This window comes from Lonchura striata, chromosome 24 (assembly GCF_046129695.1).
Source record: "Lonchura striata isolate bLonStr1 chromosome 24, bLonStr1.mat, whole genome shotgun sequence".
NCBI lineage: Eukaryota > Metazoa > Chordata > Aves > Passeriformes > Estrildidae > Lonchura > Lonchura striata.
Genome location: NC_134626.1, coordinates 7655698 through 7676282, shown reverse-complemented (window position 1 = coordinate 7676282; position 20585 = coordinate 7655698). Strand labels below are relative to the sequence as shown.

The following is a 20585-nucleotide window of genomic DNA, read 5'->3' as shown; positions in this document are numbered from 1 at the left end:
CAATGCCCGGGACCGCCGTTCAATGCCCGGGACCGCCGTTCAATGCCCGGGACTGCGCCCAGCCCGGGACTGCCGTTCAGTGCCCGGGACTGCCGTTCAATGCCCGGGACTGCGCCCAGCCCGGGACTGCCGTTCAGTGCCCGGGACCGCCGTTCAATGCTCGGGACCGCTGTTCAATGCCCGGGACCGCCGTTCAATGCCCGGGACTGCCGTTCAATGCCCGGGACTGCCGTTCAGTGCCCGGGACCGCCGTTCAATGCCCGGGACCGCCGTTCAATGCTCGGGACTGCCGTTCAATGCCCGGGACCGCCGTTCAATGCCCGGGACCGCCGTTCAATGCCCGGGACTGCCGTTCAATGCTCGGGACCGCCGTTCAATGCCCGGGACTGCCGTTCAATGGCCGGGACCGCGCCCGGCCCGGGACCGCCGTTCAATGCCCGGGACTGCCGTTCAGTGCCCGGGACCGCCGTTCAATGCTCGGGACCGCCGTTCAATGCCCGGGACCGCCGTTCAATGCCCGGGACTGCCGTTCAATGCCCGGGACCGCCGTTCAGTGCCCGGGACCGCCGTTCAATGCCCGGGACTGCCGTTCAATGGCCGGGGCCGCCGCTCAATGCCCGGGACTGCCGTTCAATGGCCGGGGCCGCCGCTCAATGCCTGGCATCGCCGCTCAGTGCCCGGAGCCGCCGCTCAGCCCCGGAAACGCCGCTCAGTGCCCGTACCCACCCCCGGTTCCCTTCCGGAGCCGCTGCTCTGCCCCGCACCCGCCCCGCTGCCCCGGACCCGCCCCCGGTGCCTTCCCGGAGCCGCCGCTCAAAGCCCGGAGCCGCCGCCTCGGAGTCCCAGAATCGCACACGGAGTCAGGCTGGAAGAGCCCTGGTGTGCCCCAGAAGGGCCATGCCAGAGCAAACGAAACAGGATTCCGTCCTTTTGTGTCTTGGTGTTTTGTTTTGGTTTTTCTTTTAGTATCTCCAGGGATGAACACTCCACACCCTCTCTAGGCACTGTGTCAGCCGCACAGCAAAGTTCTTCCTTGTGTTCAGATAGAACTTCCCGTGCATCAGTTCCTGCCCCTTGCTCTTGTGCCATTTCTGGTCCCCCCGGAGCAGAGGCTGAGCCGTCCCTGCAGACAGGGACAGACAGGGACAGACAGGGACAGACGGGGACAGACAGGGACAGACGGGGACAGACAGGGACAGACAGGGACAGACAGGGATAGACAGGGACAGACAGGGACGGGGATGAGGGCCCCTCCCAGCTGTGTCTCTTCTCCAGGCTGAACAGCCTCTGCTCCCTCAGCCCTTCCTCAGCAAGGGAGTTGCTCCAGGCCCTTCCTCACCTTCGCTGGCGAGGAGCCCAGGGCTGGACAGGGCACTCCAGGTGTGCCTCCCAAGGCTGGGCAGAGGGGCAGGGTCACTCCCTGACCTGCTGCCAGTGCTCCTCCCAGTGCACCCCAGGGCCTCTGGGCCCCCAGGACACTCTGCTGGCTCCAGGACAGCTCATTGACCGTGGGACCCCCAGGTCCTTCCTGCAGAGATGCTCCAGCAGGTCACCCCGCCTGTGCTGGTACTTGGGGCTGTTCCTCCTGGGGCAGGACTTACATCTGCCCTTGCTGGTCATCATTAATTTTCTCTCTGTCCAATTCTCCAGCCTCTCAAAGTCCTGCTGAATGGTAGCACAGCCTTCAGGTGGATCAGCCAGTCCCCCAGGTGTGTCACCCAGTCCCCCAGCCTTCAGGTGGATCAGCCATTTCCATATCATCACCAAACCTGCTGAGGGTACATTCCATCACTCTGTCCAGATTGTTGATAAACAAGCTGATTAAGACTGGGCCCAGTATTGATCTTTGGGGAAGCCACTGACTGCAGACCTCCAAGTGGATGATGCCCTCTGCACTCTGCCACCCAGACAGCCCTTGATCCACCTCACCACCCATTCATCCAACCCACATTCCCTAAGCCAACTGTTGTGGGTTTAGCAGAGCTGCAAATTAGGTACCACGCAGCTACTTGCTCAGCTCCCCCCTTCTTTTCCCCTCCCACCCTGTGGAATGGGAAGGAGAATCAAAGTAAAACTTGTATGTTGTGAAAATACTGGTTTAATAATTGAAAATAAAGTAAAATACTGTAGTAATGGTAAATTATAACAATAACAACAACAACGATAATAACAATGATAAAGGGGAAAACAAGTGATGCACAATGTAGTTGCTCACCACCCACTGACTGATGTCAGATCCCTTTCCTGAACCCAGATCAGCTCCTTCCCAGTCACTCCCCTCAGTTGATGCACTGGACATTCTGTGGTGTGGAATATCCCTTTGGCCAGTTCAGGTCACCTGTCCCATCCATGCTCCCTCCCAGTTTCCTTAGTGAGTCTCCTGACTGCCAGAGCACAATTCAAGAAAGAAGTCTTTGACTTTGGATTAAAAAAAAAAAAAACAAAAAAAAAAAAAAAAAAAAAAAAAAAAAAAACAACACACCACCAAAATAGAATCACAGAACATGCTGAGTTGGAAGGGACCCACACAGATCATTGAGTCCTGTTCTCACAGAGGACACCCCCAGAGTCACATCATGTCCCCAGAAGTGATGTCCGAATGCTCCTGGAACTCAGACAGGCTCCGTGCTGTGTCGGTTCCCTGGGGAGCCTGTTCAGTGCCCGACCACCCTCTGGGGGAAGACCCTTTCCCTAACATCCAAGTTAACCCTGCCCTGACACAGCTCCAGCCATTCCCTCGGTCCTGCCACTGTCACCAGAGCAGAGATCCGTGTGTGTCTCTCCCTCTCAGAGGATGAATCTCCCCTCAGTCTCCCCCAGGCTGAACACCCCAAGTGCCCTCAGCCGCTCCTCCTCCCCTCAAAGCCCTTCCCCACCCTCACTGTCCTCCTCTGGACGCTTTCTAACACTCCATATCTCTGTTATTTTGTGGTACCCACACCTGCCCTCACACTGCGGCGAGGCCGCCCCAGCGCAGAGCAGAGCGGCCCGGGACCCGCGACCCGGCTGGAGCTCCCGGCTGCCCCGGGACCCGGCTGGAGCTCGGGGCTGCCCCCGGACCCGGCTGGAGCTCCCGGCCATCCCCGGACCCGGCTGGACCTCCGGGCTGCCCCGGGACCCGGCTGGAGCTCCCGGCCGCCCCGGGACCCGGCTGGAGCTCCCGGCCGTCCCGGGACCCGGCTGGAGCTCCGGGCTGCCCCGGGACCGGCTGGAGCTCTGGGCTGTGCCCGGACCCGGCTGGAGCTCCGGGCTGCCCCGGGACCGGCTGGAGCTCCCGGCCATCCCCGGACCCGGCTGGCGCTGCCGGCTGTCCCGGACCCGGCTGGAGCTCCGGGCTGCCCCGGGACACGGCTGGCGCTGCCGGCTGTCCCGGACCCGGCTGGAGCTCCGGGCTGCCCCGGGACCGGCTGGAGCTCCCGGACATCCCGGACACGGCTGGAGCTCCGGGCTGCCCCGGACCCGGCTGGCGCTCCGGGCTGCCCTGGACCCGGCTGGAGCTCCGGGCTGCCCCCGGACCCGGCTGGAGCTCCGGGCTGCCCTGGACCCGGCTGGAGCTCCGGGCTGCCCCGGGACCGGCTGGAGCTCCCGGACATCCCGGACACGGCTGGAGCTCCGGGCTGCCCCGGACCCGGCTGGCGCTCCGGGCTGCCCCGGACCCGGCTGGCGCTCCGGGCTGCCCCGGACCCGGCTGGAGCTCCGGGCTGTCCCGGACCCGGCTGGCGCTGCCGGCTGTCCCGGACCCGGCTGGCGCTCCCGGCCGCCCCATCCCCAGCCCAGCCCGCCCCACAGCGCCGGCACAGCTCCTCCGCAGGGCCCAGCGCCGCCCCGCTGTCCCGGAAGCGCCGGGTCTCCATGGGGACGGCGGGCGGGCGCGGCGGAAGCGGCGGCGCTGGCGCGGGAGGGCGGCGCGTCCGCCGCCTCCGCCCGCGGCCGCCGCACCATGGAGCCGGCCCGGCCCGGCGGCCTGCCGCTGCTGCTGCTGCTGCTGCTGCTGCCGCTGCCCGCGCCGGGCGACTTCGACCCCTACCGCGTGCTGGGCGTCGGCCGGAGCTCCAGCCAGGCCGACATCAAGAAGGCCTACAAGCGGCTCGCCCGGGAATGGTACGTGCTGCCCTTGCGCCCGCTCCGCCCGCCGGCAGCGGCCCCGGCCGCGGCTCGGCGGCAGCGCCGGCCCCGCGGCGGCCTCAGCCGCTGGCCCCGCTGTGCTCCTCGCAGGCCGGCCTGGCATACAGAGATGCCCCATGCCGATACGCGCTGTAAAACCCTCCGGAGGCTGGCTGCGGGGGGAGAAGGTCGCTCAGAGTCTGCTTAGCAGGGGAAATGCTCTCCCAGAATCAGGCTGCGTGGGGGAAGGTTCTCCTGGAATCTGGCTACGGAGGGAAAAGTTCTCCTGGAGTGTGGCTGTGTGGGGGGAAAATTGTCGCAGAGTGTGGCTGTAGGAAAAAGTTCTTCCAGAGTCTGGTTACAAAGGGAAAAGGTTCTCCCAGAATCAGGCGACAGGGAGAAAAGTTCTCCCTAAGTCTGGCTGTGCGGGGAAAAGTTCTCCTGGAATCTGGCTACAAGGGGAAAAAGTTCTCCCAGAGTCAAGCAATGGGGGTAAAAGTTCTCTTGGAGTCTGGTTGTGGGGAGAAAAAATTCTCCCTGGGAACTTGTAATTGATGAGGGCTGAAGTCTCAGCTTGATGCCTGGGTGTCCAAGGGCCGTTCAGTCCCTGTGCTGTGGACGGGAAATGTGTTGGATGCACAAGCATCGTGCCCCTCATGCAGGTGGTGTGTGGTGAGGGCCAGACTTAGGCATGGAAATAAAATGAATAAAGTTGCTTACCTGCAGCTTTTAGAGCCCATGTTGTTCTGTGTGAGACATCCCTGAGGCCGTGGCAGCTGGTGATTCAAGGGAGAACCCGGTAGTTATGTAGGGCAGCAGCCAAGGGAGGCATTGCTAGGAAGGAGACACGCTCCATGCCCTGGGCTCAGGCTGCTTGGGAAGGAGCAGAGAGAGGGACAGGTCCACAGGCACATGGCACACATCCCACTGCTGCATTTTGGGATGGGGTTTGGGCAGTGACAGCACGTGCTGGGTATAAATCTGGTCTCAGCCTCGGGGATGTCAGTGCACGCCCTCACTGCCCATGTCCCCCTCAGCTCCAAACAGAGGCCAGCAGCTCCTACTGACCCCTTTTCCTCTGGTTCTGCCCCACAGGCACCCTGACAAAAACAAGGACCCAGGAGCAGAGGACAAATTCATCCAGATTAGTAAGGCCTACGAGGTAATACATGCTTCCTGTGAACTCCTGCTATCGTTAACATTAAGTGACCTTAGTTTTCCATACATGGTTTTGTGTTTTTCCAGTGTATTTCTATGTGGGAAAGGTGCTTGACTCTGTGGAGGTGGACATTATCTACCCAAAAAATTTGCTCTGCCTAAAAAGCCTGAAAGAAAAAAGGAGTGGGTATTCCCCAAGCCCTGCCTGGCTGTGCAGCGTCCTGACTGTGTCACACATACATAAAAGCATTTTGGGGTCATGTAAGCACCATTCATCATCACAGGGATTTAGTCACCTCAAATTATTCTTAGCAGTAGTTATTTGCATGTTCTGGAAATTGTTTACTCCAGTTTGTGGCAGCCAAGCCCATGGAAATCAAAATAAATCCTTATTTCCCTGCTAAAAAATGCAGTTTCTCTGCAGGGCTTCTGGCTGCTCAGTGAAACTTTTGGCACTTTCTGAACCCTCTAGATTAGAACAGACACCAGCAAAACCTGCTCCAGAAAAGAGTGTTTGTGTTCAGAACACAGGATGTTCAGACCCAAGGAGCTGTTGGTGACAGAAGCGGGTACAGCAGTCTGGATTTAGGGCCTCCTTTTCTTTGGGCTTTGAGGGTTTTTTACCCTAATTTACCTCAGTGAGCCGAGAAGGATGTGATGCTTCCTTTTTCCAAAATATTTATCTGACTGATTTGCAGCAAAGATTGCACATTCCTTATGTTAATTACTGAGGGATTACAGTCAGGGCAGTTCCCCCTCATGGTTTCAGGCAATAATTTTTCCATAATTTGCTTTCCAGATTCTCTCCAATGAGGAAAAAAGAGCAAACTTCGATCGCTATGGAGATGCTGGGGAAAGCCAGGGCTTCTCTCAGCAGCAGCATCGCCAGTTCCACCGCTTCCACGATGGCTTCTATTTTGACGAGTCCTTCTTCCATTTCCCTTTCAATTCCGAGAGGCGCGACTCCTCCGACGAGAAGTATTTGCTCCACTTTTCCCACTACATCAATGAAATCGTGCCAGATAGTTTCAAGAAACCTTACCTCATTAAAATCACCTCAGACTGGTGCTTCAGCTGCATCCACATCGAGCCCGTGTGGAAGGAAGTTGCTCAGGAATTGGAAGCTCTGGGTAAGGATGAGGTTGTTGGGATTGGGTGTGTGTCCCTCGCCCTGTGAGGCTGCAGTGGTTGGCCTTCAGGTTTGTGTGACCCAGTTTAGACCCTGTGGATTTCCTCAGGGTTTTATCCTAATGCTCTCCCAAACATTCCTAACTCCAAAGCAGGGTGCTGGGCAAAGGAGCAGGTCATCAGTTTTCCACTGGGCATTTGGGTTGTGGGGGATCTTACAGATGAACCCGGTGCTCTCCTTTTCCAGGAGCAGGAATTGGCGTCGTTCACGCGGGCTACGAACGGCGCCTCGCCCATCATCTGGGTGCCCACAGCACTCCGACCCTGCTGGGGCTCATTAATGGGAAAATAACCTTCTTCCACAACGCTGTCGTTCGGGAAAACCTGCGCCAGTTCGTGGAGAACCTTCTGCCAGGGAATCTTGTTGAAAAGGTGGGTTCTAGCAGGGGTGTCAGATGCTGCTGCTCCTCTCTGCCTACAGATCCCTCTTTCCTTGGCTGTTTCGGTAGTTAATCTATTTAATTCAAGCTCCAAGTTGATCTGTGGCATAAAGCTCCAAACCCTGGAGCTGTCAGAAGCCTTCCCACCCCGCAGCTCTGTAACACTAATCCTTGAAAAGAGGATCCTGCTACTACATGGTCACATCAGTGATTCTGGTGGCAGCTGACCCCAGCTGTGACACCCCACAGCTGCCAGGGCTCTACCCAGGCTATCCCTAGGACAGGAACTGCTGGATTTCACTTCTCTCCAGCTTTCTTGGCATTTCATCCAGCAAATCAGGGACCACTCACTACCTCATAGGTCATGTCTGCTAAAACTCATTGACACAGAGTCCCATTTGTTTTGTCCAGTTTTCCTTCAGACCTTTGAAATGAGCTGGCAGCATAAGCCCTTTCAAAGTCACAAGTAAAATCTCCTAACTGATAAAAAATATTCCTGTGTTTCAGCCTTCTGGTGATTTTTGACAGAGTCCTGAAATGTCCACCACCCCTGTGATGTGGCTGGGTCAGCCCGCACAGCACTCACCTGCCTGGCCTCTGCTTGTGGCCTTGTTCACCTCACATCATTTTCCCTTAGGATCTTTACCAGGGGTCACCTTTCCCGATGGACTCTTCACTTGTCTTCTGGGTTTTAGAGTTATTTGACTTCTTGCCCCAAAAATAGGGATTGTTTCACCTTCTACAGTAACTGCAGCCATTTATGTCCTTTTTGATAGTATCACACCCAAAACAGAGCAGGTTTAGTGGATCTCTCAGGTGAGAGATACATATATATGTATATATAAAAATTATGGTTCCAACAAGCAGGACAGCAGTGATATTTGCATTGACTTGGAATGGCATGGGCAGAGGTTGCAATAACTAAGATGGCTGAGGGAGATCAAGAGTGATGGTTTTAATTCACTCATTAATCAAGAATATGTGTTGGAAAGACCAACCCACAGTCTGCTTCCTGCAACACCTGGAGAGCCTTTTCAGGCTCCTCCCTCGTTCATACACCTGGCTGCAGAGCATTGCTGGTGTCTGACAGCTCAGAGGTTAAACTGACATTCAGCTTCTGTCTAAAGATTACAGATAAAAACTACCTTCGCTTTCTGTCCCACTGGAGGAAAGACAACAAGCCCCACGTGCTGCTCTTCGATCACATGCCAGTTGTGCCGTTGTTATACAAGGTAATGTCATTTTCTCACTGCCTTGTTGATTTACTTATAAATCCAGATGTTCGAAATTAAAATACCACTGCCATGAGCAGAGGTGGACTGAGTGATGCCTCCAGACACCAGTGACGGGTTCATGGAGAGCAAGGTGATTTGTGTGGGTTGTAAATGATGTGGTCAGGTGGCAGTTTTGTAAGGAGTCTGTTTCTTTGTCCTGACACAGTTACCCTTCACGGGTGTGAAGGTGCAGGTGTGTTTCAGAGGTAGCAGCAACACAGGTGCACAACCTTTGTTGGGAATGAGAGATGTTTGTGGTATATCTAATTTGGGTTGCTGAAAATCACATTTCCTAAGAAGCCCATTCCACCCTACAACATGTCAGGCTGTAAATAAAGCTGTGGATCTGTGGAAGCTCCCGGCACAATGACTAAGTGGATGCAAAATTTGGTTCAGTGAGGGAGAACCTCTCACAGCACATCTGATGGCATTCAAACAGCAGGATGTGTTCGTGGAGCAAAGTCCCCACAGGCACTTGGGGGAGAAAATGCTTACTCTGTAACATAAACACGTGCTGGGGATTTGCTCCCACCCAGCTGACAGCATTTGCCTACCGAGATTACCTGTCCTTTGGGTACGTGTACGTCGGGCTCCGAGGCACCGAGGAGCTGTCCAGCCAGTACAACATCAATGTCTACACTCCCACCATGATGATCTTCAAGGAGCACATCGACCGGCCCGCTGACGTTGTGCAGGTATCACTCAGAGCCCTGTCCAGGAGCTTAGGGTAAACGGGCACGGAGCTTTTCTGACCAAGCCGGTGATGAGGGGGTGGTCAGTGGTGCAGTTTGGAGCAAGAGTGTTTGTTCTCAGCTTAAACTCAGGCTTTGGAGGAGGAGAGAGTGTTAGGACAAGGGAAGCTTGGGGCAGTCCAACCTGTTGGGGAGAGGGGACACAGGTAACTTCCCAGTCTTGGGGCCTCAAAACATCTTGGGTGATTGCAGGGATGACCCAAGGACTGGCAGCCTTCTCAAGGAACATCCAACAGCTTTCCCCTCCTCTTCCTGCTCATTTTTGACTTCTGCTTTCTTGGTCCTTGCCAGGCACGAGAAATGAAGAAGCAGCTCATTGATGACTTCCTTTCCCAGAATAAGTTCCTCATGGTGGCCAGACTCACCAGCCAGGGGATGTTCCAGGAGCTGTGTCCTGTGAAGAAGTCTCACCGTCAGCGGAAGTAAGTGAGGTGTCCCTGTTTTGTTTCCCAAGGCTCTGGGCTGCTCCTAGAGTCACTTTTGGTTTGATTCTGTGGGAAAAGAGCAATGACTGCATTGGATCATGCTCAATATCCACATTGTCAGAGAGGTTTTGGGCTCATCAGGATTGTTCTGGCAAGAGGAAAGGGGTTGGTCATTCCCTCTCACCTCCAGACTGGCTCTTAATCCAGCATCTTGTTGTGTCACCCAGGCACTGCGTGGTCCTGTTTACCGAGGAAGGAGAGAAGTTTGCCGAGGCTTATGAGGCCTTTTTGACTTTTGCTGCGGCCAACACAAAAGACACACTGAGGTTTGTGCACGTCTACAGTGATCGGCAGCCGGAATTTGCAGACGCCTTGCTGATGGATGAGGAGAAGTATCATGGAAGATCAGCGGTGAGGGTTTCCTTTTACTTTATTAATTCCTTCTTCTCTTAGCTTGTCATTTAATTGATGCTGTACCTTAATCTGACACCTGATTCTGGGCAGTGGTTTGAAGTGAATTATCTGTCTAAAAGAAAACAAAAGCCCCTTCCTGTCTGATGTGTGCCATACTCTTGGCTCCTCCAGGTGGTCATTCTGGAGAGACGTAATAATGCAGGGAAGATTGCCTATAAAGCCTTGGAGGAGGCCTGGCAAGGCAGCAAAGAGGACAACTTCATCCTCCTGGATCTCCTGGACCAGTTGAGGACAGACCCCGGCCTTCTGTCATCAGAGACCGTTGTGGCAGACCTGAATGATGAGCTCGCTCCTGTAAGTGCACAGCCTTTCCTGACATCCGTGTTACCTTTGTGGACTGTTGTGATGCACTAAATAGCTTATTTAGTTGTTGTTTTGCACTGGGTGATTGGGAAATTGCACTGAGTAGTTTTTGAATTGCACTACGTCACATTGGTCTATTCCACACACCTTTCCCCTCCCCTGCTAAGCCTCTGGTGTGATGGTCTCTCCCTGACCTGCTCTCCTCTCCCCCTCTCCTCACCTGTGTCCCATTGGATGTGGCTCCTTTTCCCCCCGAACTCAAAATCCCCCGGGATGAGATATTTGGGCATTCGAGTCCCCAGACACCTCGGCCTCTGTTACCCCCTGAGGCATGCCTGGGTCTGAGGTGGCTCCTGTAATAAACAGGATTTGAATCCCGAGGAGGAGAGCACCTTTTGCTTTTATCTGTGTCCATGTAGGATTCCCCCACTGTGTTCAGACAGGACCAAGGCAATTCCTACAGTGGACAATCCCATTATTGTTGTTCTGAGGCATTATTTCTATTTTAACATATTTTAACAATAACAAGGCAAAACTTAAAAGATTTCTTGCTTACAGAAGGAATCTCATGGCATACTTAAACTTGTTGGAGCTCTTTATAGCAGTTTCGTCATTTTGGTTTTTGCTTTTCATTCTTTTCAAACAGATGTTCCTTATCCGGTGGTTCTACTCCACAGTGGACTACATTTCAGACTGGTGGGACAGTTTGTTTCACAGTAACTGGTACGGATTGGGCATCCATTGTTGGTATTCACCGCTTCCTTGTCACCTTATTTTAAAACAGATCCAATTTTAGCATCCTTTTGGGTGGGAGCAGGACAGCACTCAAAAACATGATGGCCTTTAAGACCCAAGAAACAAGCTGAGTTTGTGGGGAAGGCACACAGTGTTATCTGACGTAGGCAGGAACTGAAATTGAGGCAGAAAATGTGAACTCACAGACCTGACTGCTGCTTGCACATCTTCCCTCAGGCGAGAAATGATGCCACTCCTGTCCCTGCTCTTCTCCGCGCTCTTCATTCTCTTTGGCACCGTTATTGTTCAGGCTTTCAGGTGAGTGCACACCAAAATGGCCTCAGGAATAACACTTCAGTCCAACCCCAAGGTGTTAAACACACACAAAATCACCTTCCTCTGCAGTGATTCGAGTGACACAAGGGACGCTCCACCCTCGGGGAAAGAAGAAACGGCCGCAAAGACGGAGAAGAGCGATGCGAGCTTCAGCAAAGAGAGTAACAGGTTCCTTCTCTTAACTTCTCCAGAATGTTTTCTGCAGAAGCATTTGTCAGGGAGCACCTGTGCAGGAGGGCTAGTGAAGAGCAGAGAAGTGCTGAAGTTGCACATAGTGCAGTTGTTGTGAAAGGCAGTGCAGGCACAGCAAGGAAGGAGGACCATTGCACAACCAGGACCCAGCCAGCAAGGACAGGGGGACACTAAACTGCTTATTAAACAATTCTCACCAGGTTTGCCCAAGCATCCTCAGGGGATATGTAAAGATCTGAACCACTCTTGAGGCAGGTGCACACCAAGCTATTGCACCAGTTACACTGGCTTTTGCTACGGGGCACAGGGATGGCTTAGCATAACAGGCTGGCAAATGCACTCACAGTTTCTCCATCCTCAGTTGCTCCCAGTCCTTTGCCCCTCTTTCACTCAGTCTTTTTGTTGCAGCAGGATTCCCAAAAAGAGTTTTGTTGAGGTTACTGAGCTAACAGACATCAACTACACCAGTAACTTGGTGCGCCTGAGGCCAGGGCACATGAACGTCGTCTTGATCCTGTCCAACTCCACCAAAACCCCCCTGCTCCAGAAGTTCGCCCTGGAAGTCTACATGTTCACAGGGTAGGCTGGGCCCTCTCCCGGGCTTCTGTTGCTGTATTAACCACTTGGGTGATGCTGCTCTGATGATATGGGAGGAGCATGGTTGGCTCCGTTGCCAGGAGTGAACACTTCTGGTGAGCAAAGCAGCCTCTGCCATTATCAGTGGCAATGAGCCACCAAAAAGCAAGAGGCTGTTTCTAGCCAGACTTGGTGATGGTGGCCAAAGGCATCGGGTGCTGGTGGCACTTTGGCTGTACCTGTGTTTTGACAAATAGAAAGGACAACAGTGCTGTATACACTGAGCTGAAAAAGGAGATGCGATGACATAGCACTGCCCTGCCCTTGTTGACAATTCCTTACGTGTCCAGTAGGAGTCCAGCAGACCCAGAACATGTGCTAATCCCAGTGTCTTCTCTGCTCTTCCCCCAGGAGCAGCTCTCTTCACTTCTCCTTCCTTAGCCTGGACAAGCACCGAGAGTGGCTGGAGTATCTGCTGGAGTTTGCACAGGATGCAGCCCCCATCCCAAACCAGTATGACAAGCATTTCCTCGAGCGTGACTACACAGGCTATGTCCTGGCTCTGAACGGCCACAAGAAATACTTCTGCCTCTTTAAGCCTCACAGATCAGGGGACGAGGGGGGAACCCTGGGATTGTGCGAGGATTACGATGCTTTACAACATGCGGAAGCCAGAGGGAAATCCTCCTGCAGCCCAGGATCTAGATCCATTAAAAACAAATTACACAAATTGTCCTTTTGGATGGAACGCCTTCTAGAGGGTTCCTTACAGAGGTTCTATATCCCCTCATGGCCTGCACTAGACTGAGGAATTTTACAGAGATTCTAAGGGGACAAACTTTTTATGAAGATGACAAGGGACAGCTCTTTCCAGGAAAACTCAAACAAGCGTGATGAATGGACCTTAGGTTTTAGACAAACTCTCCTGGGGCCGGCAACTAAAACACACCTGCTGCGTGCGGAGCGCGGGAGCGCAGCCAGGCGCACCCACGTGCCCCCGCCGCGCGTTTGGACGCTGTACAACCGAAGAGCCAAGAAGTCTGTTCTGCCCCTCTCGTCCTGCCACGTCTGCTTCCCCCCCATCCCACCTCTTGTTTTACCTTGATTGAAGAAATCCGTGACTTCCCTGGGTCCGGACCAGCTGCGGCCGGTGATGCAGGCCGGGTCCCGGTACTCCCTCCCCGTCCCCGTGTGCTTAGCCCATGGTGCATGGTGTAACTCTGGCAAGACCCTGCAGACCCTCCAGGCCCTGCCCTTCTGAAACGCCTCCTCCCACCAGGCAGTCATTCTCTCTCGACTTTCCCCATGGTAAGTGATGGAGAATCTGGTCAGGAGCATCTTCCTTGAAGCAAACCTTAGCTGGGACCCCCCCCGTGGTGTGGGCTCGTGGGCGATCTGCATGTTTCATGCTCCTCGTGTCATGGTTCCACCTGCAGCTTCACTGGCTGAACCATAACAGGGAGGGAAAGGGCACGGCCATAAAATACTGTCAAAGTGTTGAGTCATTTAAATGTCACATTGATTTTTCAGATGCCTTTTCTGCTTCTATCGATTTTAGACGATGTATCCTAGAGCCATAACTTTACCTGCGTCCTCAGATTGTAGGCGTGAGCTGCTATGAGCCAGTAGATGTGTAAAAAAACTACGTAGCTGCCAGGGAGTCACCCAGGCTCCTTGCAAACACCTTTCCAGCTGTAGTACAAACCAACCTTCCTTTGTATTGAGGAACCTCATCCTTCAACGATTGTATTCTTGAAACCTTGCCCCAGAAGTGCTGTATCATGAGACTGTTGCGTGCGTGTGAAGCTCCTTTGGTTTAGTCAGGGGTTGAGATGTTGGGTTTCAGCCTCTCACCCATTTCCTTCTTACCCCAAACCTCCATTTCTGCACACTCAGGCTGCTCCCGTGGCTTTGTGTTTGTTTGCTTGGGTATTTCTTCCATCTTTTGGAAGCATTGGGGGTGTGTGAGGTTAGAGCAGCTGCACAGCTCTGGGCTGGGACGTTCCTTTGCTGTAGCAGTGCCCCAGCAGCCACTTCCAACACCACAGGGAAAGGCTGCCTCTGGATAAGGCAGAGGGAGGACAAGCAGCAGCCTCGTGGCTGCTTAACACTCCTCGAGTGACCAAGCAAGGCAGCAGGGCTTCTCTTCGTGGCAAGGACTGAAACCCTGTGAGGTTTGTCCTTCCTTTACACTGCTCTGGGGCTCACACTGGCACCCAGGCCTCCTCCTTCTGTGCATCAGGAGCCCTGTGGCACCATCAGGCCAAAGCAGAAGGATGGGGGCCAGTGGCTTTTGCCACAGGGCTTGGAACACAGAGCACTCAGTGAACACATGGTGTTAATTCCAGACTCAGCCCTTGCCACCTTAGTTACCATGTTAGCAGAGCAGCCAGTCAGTAGGAATAACTGCCAACCCCTGAGCGAGCTGCTGATCCCACAGAAGCCAGGAATGCTCCAGTCATTGCACTCCCTACATGCCCTAATTGCTCCCAAAGCCTTGCCTCATTGCATCTCCCCATCCTGGGAGCAGACTGGCATGCTCTGACCCCCACAGGTACCTCAGATCCCCTATAAAACGTGCTTCAAATAAAGGCTGGGACGCTGCAAACGATCCCTACATGAGGTTAGTTAATTCCAGCCCAGTGCACCCTGGGCTTGGAATGGGGCACTAAAGTAGAGGGAAGGAAGGTGAGGTCTTCCCCCTGCCCAGGAGCTCCTGTGAAGGCACACAGGCAGCACTGACAGAGAGCAGAGAGGGAGCCACCTGATGCTTCTGGACTTCATTTCCACCTGGCTGGAGCAATCACCGCAGCACTCCTGCACTTTTCCACAGCTCGCCATGCAGGATGTGTGGCTGGAATAGTTTTTTGCCCAGCAGAAAGCTCCACATAATGTCTTAAACATTTGCAGTAGCAGAAGAATGCTCTCTGGATCTCTGCTGTTTCTTAAGCTGATCAGAAACAAGGAGAAAACCCTCAACTCATGGAAAAAAAGTGCCTAGTATGCTGCAGTGAGGGAATTCAGCCCAACCCTGAGGAAGGGGAGAAGGCTTTATAGCCTTCACATCCATTGTGTGTGTTGCACGCTGCCAGAATCCTTGGATTTATTTTCTTTTTTTGCACAGCTTTTTTAACTTCCCCTTTCAGCCAGGGTTCAGCTGAGTGAGTGCTTGCATCAGTCCACCTGTGCTGGCTGCAGCTGGACAGGAGCACAGCTCCTGGATTTTTTTATGGAAATTTTGCCTGAGTTGAAGCAAAAGCCAAGCTGCTCTGCCCCTGGTTTAGCTGGCTGCAGTGCCAGCGTGGCACTCTGGGTGTTTGCTGCCTTGAGACCACGGTCAGAGCTGCTTATCCCGGGATCTGCCCTCTCCCAGCAGCCCTGAGCCATCACCCCATCATTTTCTAAACACCTGTGACTCTGTTTCACACACGGTGATTCCTAATCCAAAGATTGAGGAGATTGGGTCCTAGTGCACTTTCCTATGAGACCTGAGTGATGGCACATGCTCAGAGCTGAGGCAAAGGGATACAGGCCCCAGAGGGGAGGTTGTTCCCAAACTCCTCCCTGTCCCTGTTCCTGTCCCTGTCCTTCACCCACAGCAACCAGGAGCCAGGACACGAGCGCAGCCTGACAAGTAGGACTGAGAACTAGGTACCTATTTTGCACTTTTGATACTGGGAGGGGGGGGAATTAACTTATTTGGCAAAGTTGTCTTTTTTATTTTTGGGGGGTTTTGTTTTGTTTTTGTATTTGTGAACAGGCACTGATGTCATTTTGTTTTAAGACAATTAACAGTTTCGCAACCAAAATAAACTATTTTAATGTGTGATGAGGTGGCTTTGTGTCTCCATGTACAAACTAACCTCACCTCCATGTCGTCTCAGAAATTTCAGGTGAGTTAAACTACTCCTGACATAGGAAATTCCTGGTTATTCCACTAGCAGGCATTCTAGTCAAATATCTCCCTACTCTCAGCAGGAAGCTCAGGCCCCCTTCATATCCTCCCTTCTTCTACATTCATTGTCCTGCTGCAACATCCTAATGAGACAAACCTTTTACCAGTGACAGTTTTTCCAGGAGCCCTGTGAGCTATGTGAATCATTCCAAAGGCAAAATGGCATTAGCCTCATCTATCCCTTTCCCAGGGCAGCTCCAAAGTTCCAGACCCCAGTTAAATGGAGTGTCTAGCCTGTTCCCTACAGTTTCCCAGCTAAAAAGTACCTTTTCTAGTGGTAAATGGCATTTATTTCATGCTGCAAAGCCCATGCTGGCTGAAGGGAAGGGGACATGGAAAGCCTGGCTGAGGACATGGAGTTGTGTTTGCCCCAGGGCAGGTGGGAACTGCCCTCACAGTGTCTTCACTCCTGGGAGGACACACAGCATCTCAAACAGTAGGTTTGCCCCCAGGAGGGCTGTATTGCCTAAAAATAACAAGACAAAAAAAGGAAATCTGTGTATATCCAAGCTCTCACCCACAGCCACCTGTGCCAGGTGCTTGTCTTGCCCTCGGGCACCTTCAGACTCACCAGAGACATCGTACATTGGTGCGACTTCCACAAGGTCACACCCCACTATGTTCAGACCTTTGCAGCCACGAATAATCTCCAAAGCCTAGGGAAAAAATGGATTTGGGATCAAGAAACACATCTGACCTCGGAGACCGGTCCGGGCTCTGCTTTCCCCATCCTTATCACTATGAGGAAACACTTCCTGGCCTCCCTAAAGTTCCACTCTGCTGTGCTGGTGAAACGACCTCCTTTAAAGGGAGCACAAGAGCCTTTCTCGCGGGCCAGGGCAGCGTGTCCCCTCACCTGCGCAGGTGTGAGCCCGGCTATCTCCGGCGTGCCGGTGCCCGGGGCGTAGGCGGGGTCCAGCCCATCGATGTCGAAGCTGATGTACATTGGCTTGTCCCCCATCTGCGCCCTCACCTCCCTCATCAGCGGCTCCAGGGACCTCATCCAGCACTCCTCAGCTGGGACCACCCGGAAACCCTGCGGGAGCACAGACACACAGGCACCTGCTTAGGAAAAGAGGGGAGATGAGGAGCATCCCCTGCCCTGCTGGGGAATATTTACAGGGAACAATCCTCGTTCTGCGAAGCTGCAGAAGTGCACCTGTGTCCTAGGTTATAATATTGGGGTGTATTCCATTACCACCTCGAGCTGCAATCCCTTTCCTTATCTCGTGACTCAGAGATAAGTCCCTCCAGGAGGACCTGTTCTTTTAGCTACATGACTGATAAGATCACAGCATTCTGTTGTGAGATGCTCCGGCCAGAGGAAGGAGCCAAACGATGCCATCAAGGATATAAGGGGGGTTGTGCAGACAGCAAATAAATCCCCTCTTCCAAGAGGAACAGCTGAGACCTTCTCTACACTGGACCTCCAGAGGGAAACTACATCAGTCTGCAGGAGCACTGCTGGGACAGAACCATATCTGCTACCACCGCCCAGCCAGCCAGCGTCAGGTTGTATCCCAAACTCTGTCAGTGGTTCTTCTTCTGTACTATTGTATATATTTGGTTCTTTATTCCCTTTCCCTAATAAATTGTATTTCTGACTTAGAGCCTCTCACTGGTTTTGCTTTTCAAACCAAGACAACCTGGAAACACCTTCCACTTCCCCAACACGCTAACTACACTCAGCTGACACAGTGAGCCGGGAGTGCTTCTCCTGCAGACAAGCTGCTGGCATGGAACAAGAGGCAAGAAAAGGAATTCATTTCCATGCTGGAGCCAAGTAAATAGTACTGACATGGTATTTATGGCAGGGCGAGCACGCGGCGCTCGGCTGCGGATCATTTACCTGCTCCCGGCAGTACTGGTGGGGATCGGGGTCATAGGAGGAGCCTCGGATGCCGATCTGCACCACGCGGCCGCGGTCCAGCAGCCCTTCCTCCACGCAACGCCGGAACGGGCTCCCGTGGTAGATCTTCTCCCCCAGAGCCACGTCCCCAGTGTCGGTGTGAGCGTCCACGTGCACCAGGCCCACGGGACCGTGCCTGGTCGAGACAGGGTGGCCACCATGCTAGTCCTGTCCCGGGCGTGGTGGCCCTGCCAACAGCAGGGACAGCAAACCAGGACCTTGCTGAGGCTCTTTACCAGGTCCTTTCTCTCCAAGTCCAGATTAGAAACTTACTTTGCCGTCAGGGCCTGCAGGATTGGGTATGTTATGGTGTGATCTCCACCTGCAAGAGGCCACAGGGAATAGGGGGAATACACTACAGGAGCTGCTCAGTGCTCATTACTTTTCGTCCCAAGTAATATTTTCCCTCTTTGCATTTATCCTGCACTTATTTATGCAGGGATTCATTACCAAAGGAAAACTAACACTCCCATGTACAGGTTGCTTCCTCTCCTGGGTCTTTTCTTCTCTTGGTCTTCCTTCTAGGAAGGACCAGATATGCAGGACTGCCAGCAGGGATGGCCTGTGGAGCAGGACCCTTGATTGGGCTTATAAATAGACAGCTGAATAGATCAGCCTGAGGACAATCTAACTGGTGACTTGCCCCTCGTTACTCCACACACTCACTGCCTTCAGTGATGCCAAGCAGTAACAGCTGCAAACTTCAACATGCACCCAAATCAGGTGTCAGGCAAAGCCTGATGCTCACTCAGCTGGAGGGACACAAGGGACAAACCCTGCTCTTGCTTTGGGTCCTGCTCAACAGGACACCAAAAACACATCACTGGTTTTATTTACAGACTGACCCATCCTCCTCATTTTTGACCCAAAGGAAGGAACATCACAGAATATTCTGAAATAAATGTTCACAGAGAGCCTGTGAATTTGCCCATCATACAACACAACAGCCCAGGCAGGGGACGGATCTATCTCTTGCCTTCTGCCAAGCCTGGATTGAATGACGGGAGGAGTAGAGGGAGTTTGACGGAGCCAGGACGCAGTGGCAGCACAGGGAGACACGGGCTCCTTACCCAAGGTGAGGGGCACACAGCCGGAGGCCACGATCTCCCGGTAGGACTCCCGGATGAGGCGGCAGCTGTCGGGCAGGTTGTAGAGGTTCACATTCACGTCCCCGATGTCAGCCACCCGCAGGGAGTCGAAGGGCGCCGCCCCGGTGCTGCCGTTGTACCTCCTCACCATCGCCGACTCGGCGCGGATCTGGCGCGGGCCGAACCTGGGCGATGCCATGGCTGGGAAACCAGCAGGCATTGATTGTTGCCAGCACCCCTCTCAGCACAGGAGAGCCGTGCCTGACGGCCAGAGGGAAGCACGAGCTTTCCCAGGCTGGCCCTTACCTGGCTCCCGGCCGGTTGGACGTGCCTGTGTCCAACGGGACACCGACAAACGCCACGTCCAGTTCCTCCGCAGACCCCTGCACTGGAAGCCTCATCATGGAGCAGACCCCCACAGGCCGGGCCACGAGCAGGGCACTGGGGGGCACGTTGACCTGCGAGCTCCAGCAGCTGGGGGCTCTGCTCCCTGGGACCAGGGGCTGGAGGAACCCTGCAGACACACTGGCTGGGGAGCTGGAGGCGGCCAGAAGGGCCGGAGGCTGCAGGCTGTGGTGTGATGCAGTCACCACAGTGGTCACAGCTGGCTTGGGAGCACAGAGCCCAGCTCCCCGGGGCAGCAGCTGGCTGCAGGCAGCCCAGAGCAGAGGCCTCATCCTGACCCACACACTCCCACCCTCTCTCCCACTGGGAATGCAGCGAGGTGTGCTGTGGAGCCCGTTCCCAGCTTGGGCAGAGCACCAGCTGTCTCTGCCAAGCCTCCGTCCAGGGATCAAAGTGCACCGGACACTCCACTACCCAGGGAAGGGCAGGAATCCAGCCCAGCCTCCACATTCAGCCTCCCAGCCACCCCCTTTCCCAATGGAAGAGTCCTGGCAAACACTGGGAACAAACACAGCAGTGAGGGGCAAGAGCCTGTGCAGGGATTAGTGGGACAGGGTGAGAGGGACATGCTGGGAGATGTCCCAGTTTGCTCCCCTTGGGCATTTGCAGACAGACAGCATGGCAGCATTTGTTGCATTAACAGCCTGTACTTTTAACCTGTGCTCCACAAAAGCACCCAGAATGCTGAAAAATCATAAAAATGTCTCATTAGCAGAAGGCAGAAGGGAAAGAAAACAAAAGGGAAGTCTGACCACAGCAGAACCACGGGGAGGACAAAATGCAAGCAACAGAGGAAGCATTAACAGGGATTTAAGGACCACAGGGACAAGCTGCCGGACAAGCACTTTAGACCATTTTTGAGGACAGAATTGAAACAGTTTCCAGGGAAAGCAAGTTTCCAATGAGTGGAGTTCATTAGTGTAGATAAAACCCTGGTTGGGAAAATACAAGCACACTTGATACTGGATGGCTCCAGCCCCTAATTCTGCTCCCTACTTGTATAGAGACTGGACCTGGGAGAGAGAGGGAAGGCACAGGAACGATGTTCATGGCAGAAAGAGGGCTTAGAGATCCACCACACAGCAACAGCATTTACTCCTCAAAAGGCTCCACAGAGTGTCCAGGGTATCCATGCCAGACCTAGGCACACACAAAGCAAAGGCAGCAGAAACATACTGCAATAGCTCAGTAATGTAAGAAAGAGCAGCACACACTTTGTTTGGGTCAGATCAATGTTACAAAGGTGTTTTTTTGCAGCTTTCTCCCCCAAAAGCTCATTTCCCCCGATTCCTCAGGCTCTGTGCTCTTTGCTGCACCGGAACAATGTGCAG

The 20585-nt window shown here is 53.9% G+C and overlaps 2 protein-coding genes across 3 annotated transcripts; one reads left to right on the top strand and one right to left on the bottom strand.

Moving 5' to 3' along the window:
- Positions 1–3926: 3926 nt before the first annotated feature.
- On the top strand, positions 3927–15726 carry DNAJC16 (DnaJ heat shock protein family (Hsp40) member C16). Of its 2 annotated transcripts, none has more exons than XM_077788213.1 (14): positions 3927–4101; positions 5200–5266; positions 6062–6392; positions 6638–6822; positions 7958–8062; positions 8641–8799; positions 9148–9278; positions 9509–9692; positions 9867–10049; positions 10705–10781; positions 11031–11111; positions 11199–11297; positions 11733–11900; positions 12309–15726. In XM_077788213.1, exons 1-14 carry the CDS (start codon positions 3941–3943, stop codon positions 12703–12705), a joined length of 2328 nt encoding a protein of 775 aa, XP_077644339.1. In that variant the 5' UTR covers positions 3927–3940; the 3' UTR covers positions 12706–15726. The 2 variants fall into 2 exon arrangements, with proteins under 2 accessions (XP_077644339.1, XP_021389435.3); XM_021533760.3 differs by having other exon boundaries at positions 11730–11900.
- A 393-nt stretch (positions 15727–16119) lies between these two features.
- On the bottom strand, positions 16120–19761 carry AGMAT (agmatinase (putative)). Its single transcript, XM_031506664.2, has 7 exons — positions 19156–19761; positions 18832–19034; positions 18035–18083; positions 17702–17897; positions 16709–16888; positions 16424–16508; positions 16120–16318 (listed from the first exon to the last, which is right to left on the bottom strand). The coding sequence occupies exons 1-7, from the start codon at positions 19524–19526 to the stop codon at positions 16245–16247; spliced, it is 1158 nt and encodes a 385-aa protein (XP_031362524.2). The 5' UTR covers positions 19527–19761; the 3' UTR covers positions 16120–16244.
- Between the last annotated feature and the right edge of the window lie 824 nt (positions 19762–20585).

Excerpts from the sequence above, each read along its gene's own strand:
- AGMAT (XM_031506664.2), bottom strand. The coding sequence starts at position 19,526 with ATGAGGCCTCTGCTCTGGGCTGCCTGCAGCCAGCTGCTGCCCCGGGGA. Across the intron at positions 19,035-19,155 it reads TCCAACCGGCCGGGAGCCAG|GTTCGGCCCGCGCCAGATCC; the intron begins GTAAGGGCCAGC and ends GGCATCGCCCAG. Across the intron at positions 17,898-18,034 it reads CTGCAGGCCCTGACGGCAAA|GCACGGTCCCGTGGGCCTGG; the intron begins GTAAGTTTCTAA and ends TGTCTCGACCAG.
- DNAJC16 (XM_021533760.3), top strand. The coding sequence starts at position 3,941 with ATGGAGCCGGCCCGGCCCGGCGGCCTGCCGCTGCTGCTGCTGCTGCTG. Across the intron at positions 4,102-5,199 it reads AAGCGGCTCGCCCGGGAATG|GCACCCTGACAAAAACAAGG; the intron begins GTACGTGCTGCC and ends TCTGCCCCACAG. Across the intron at positions 9,279-9,508 it reads AAGTCTCACCGTCAGCGGAA|GCACTGCGTGGTCCTGTTTA; the intron begins GTAAGTGAGGTG and ends TGTGTCACCCAG.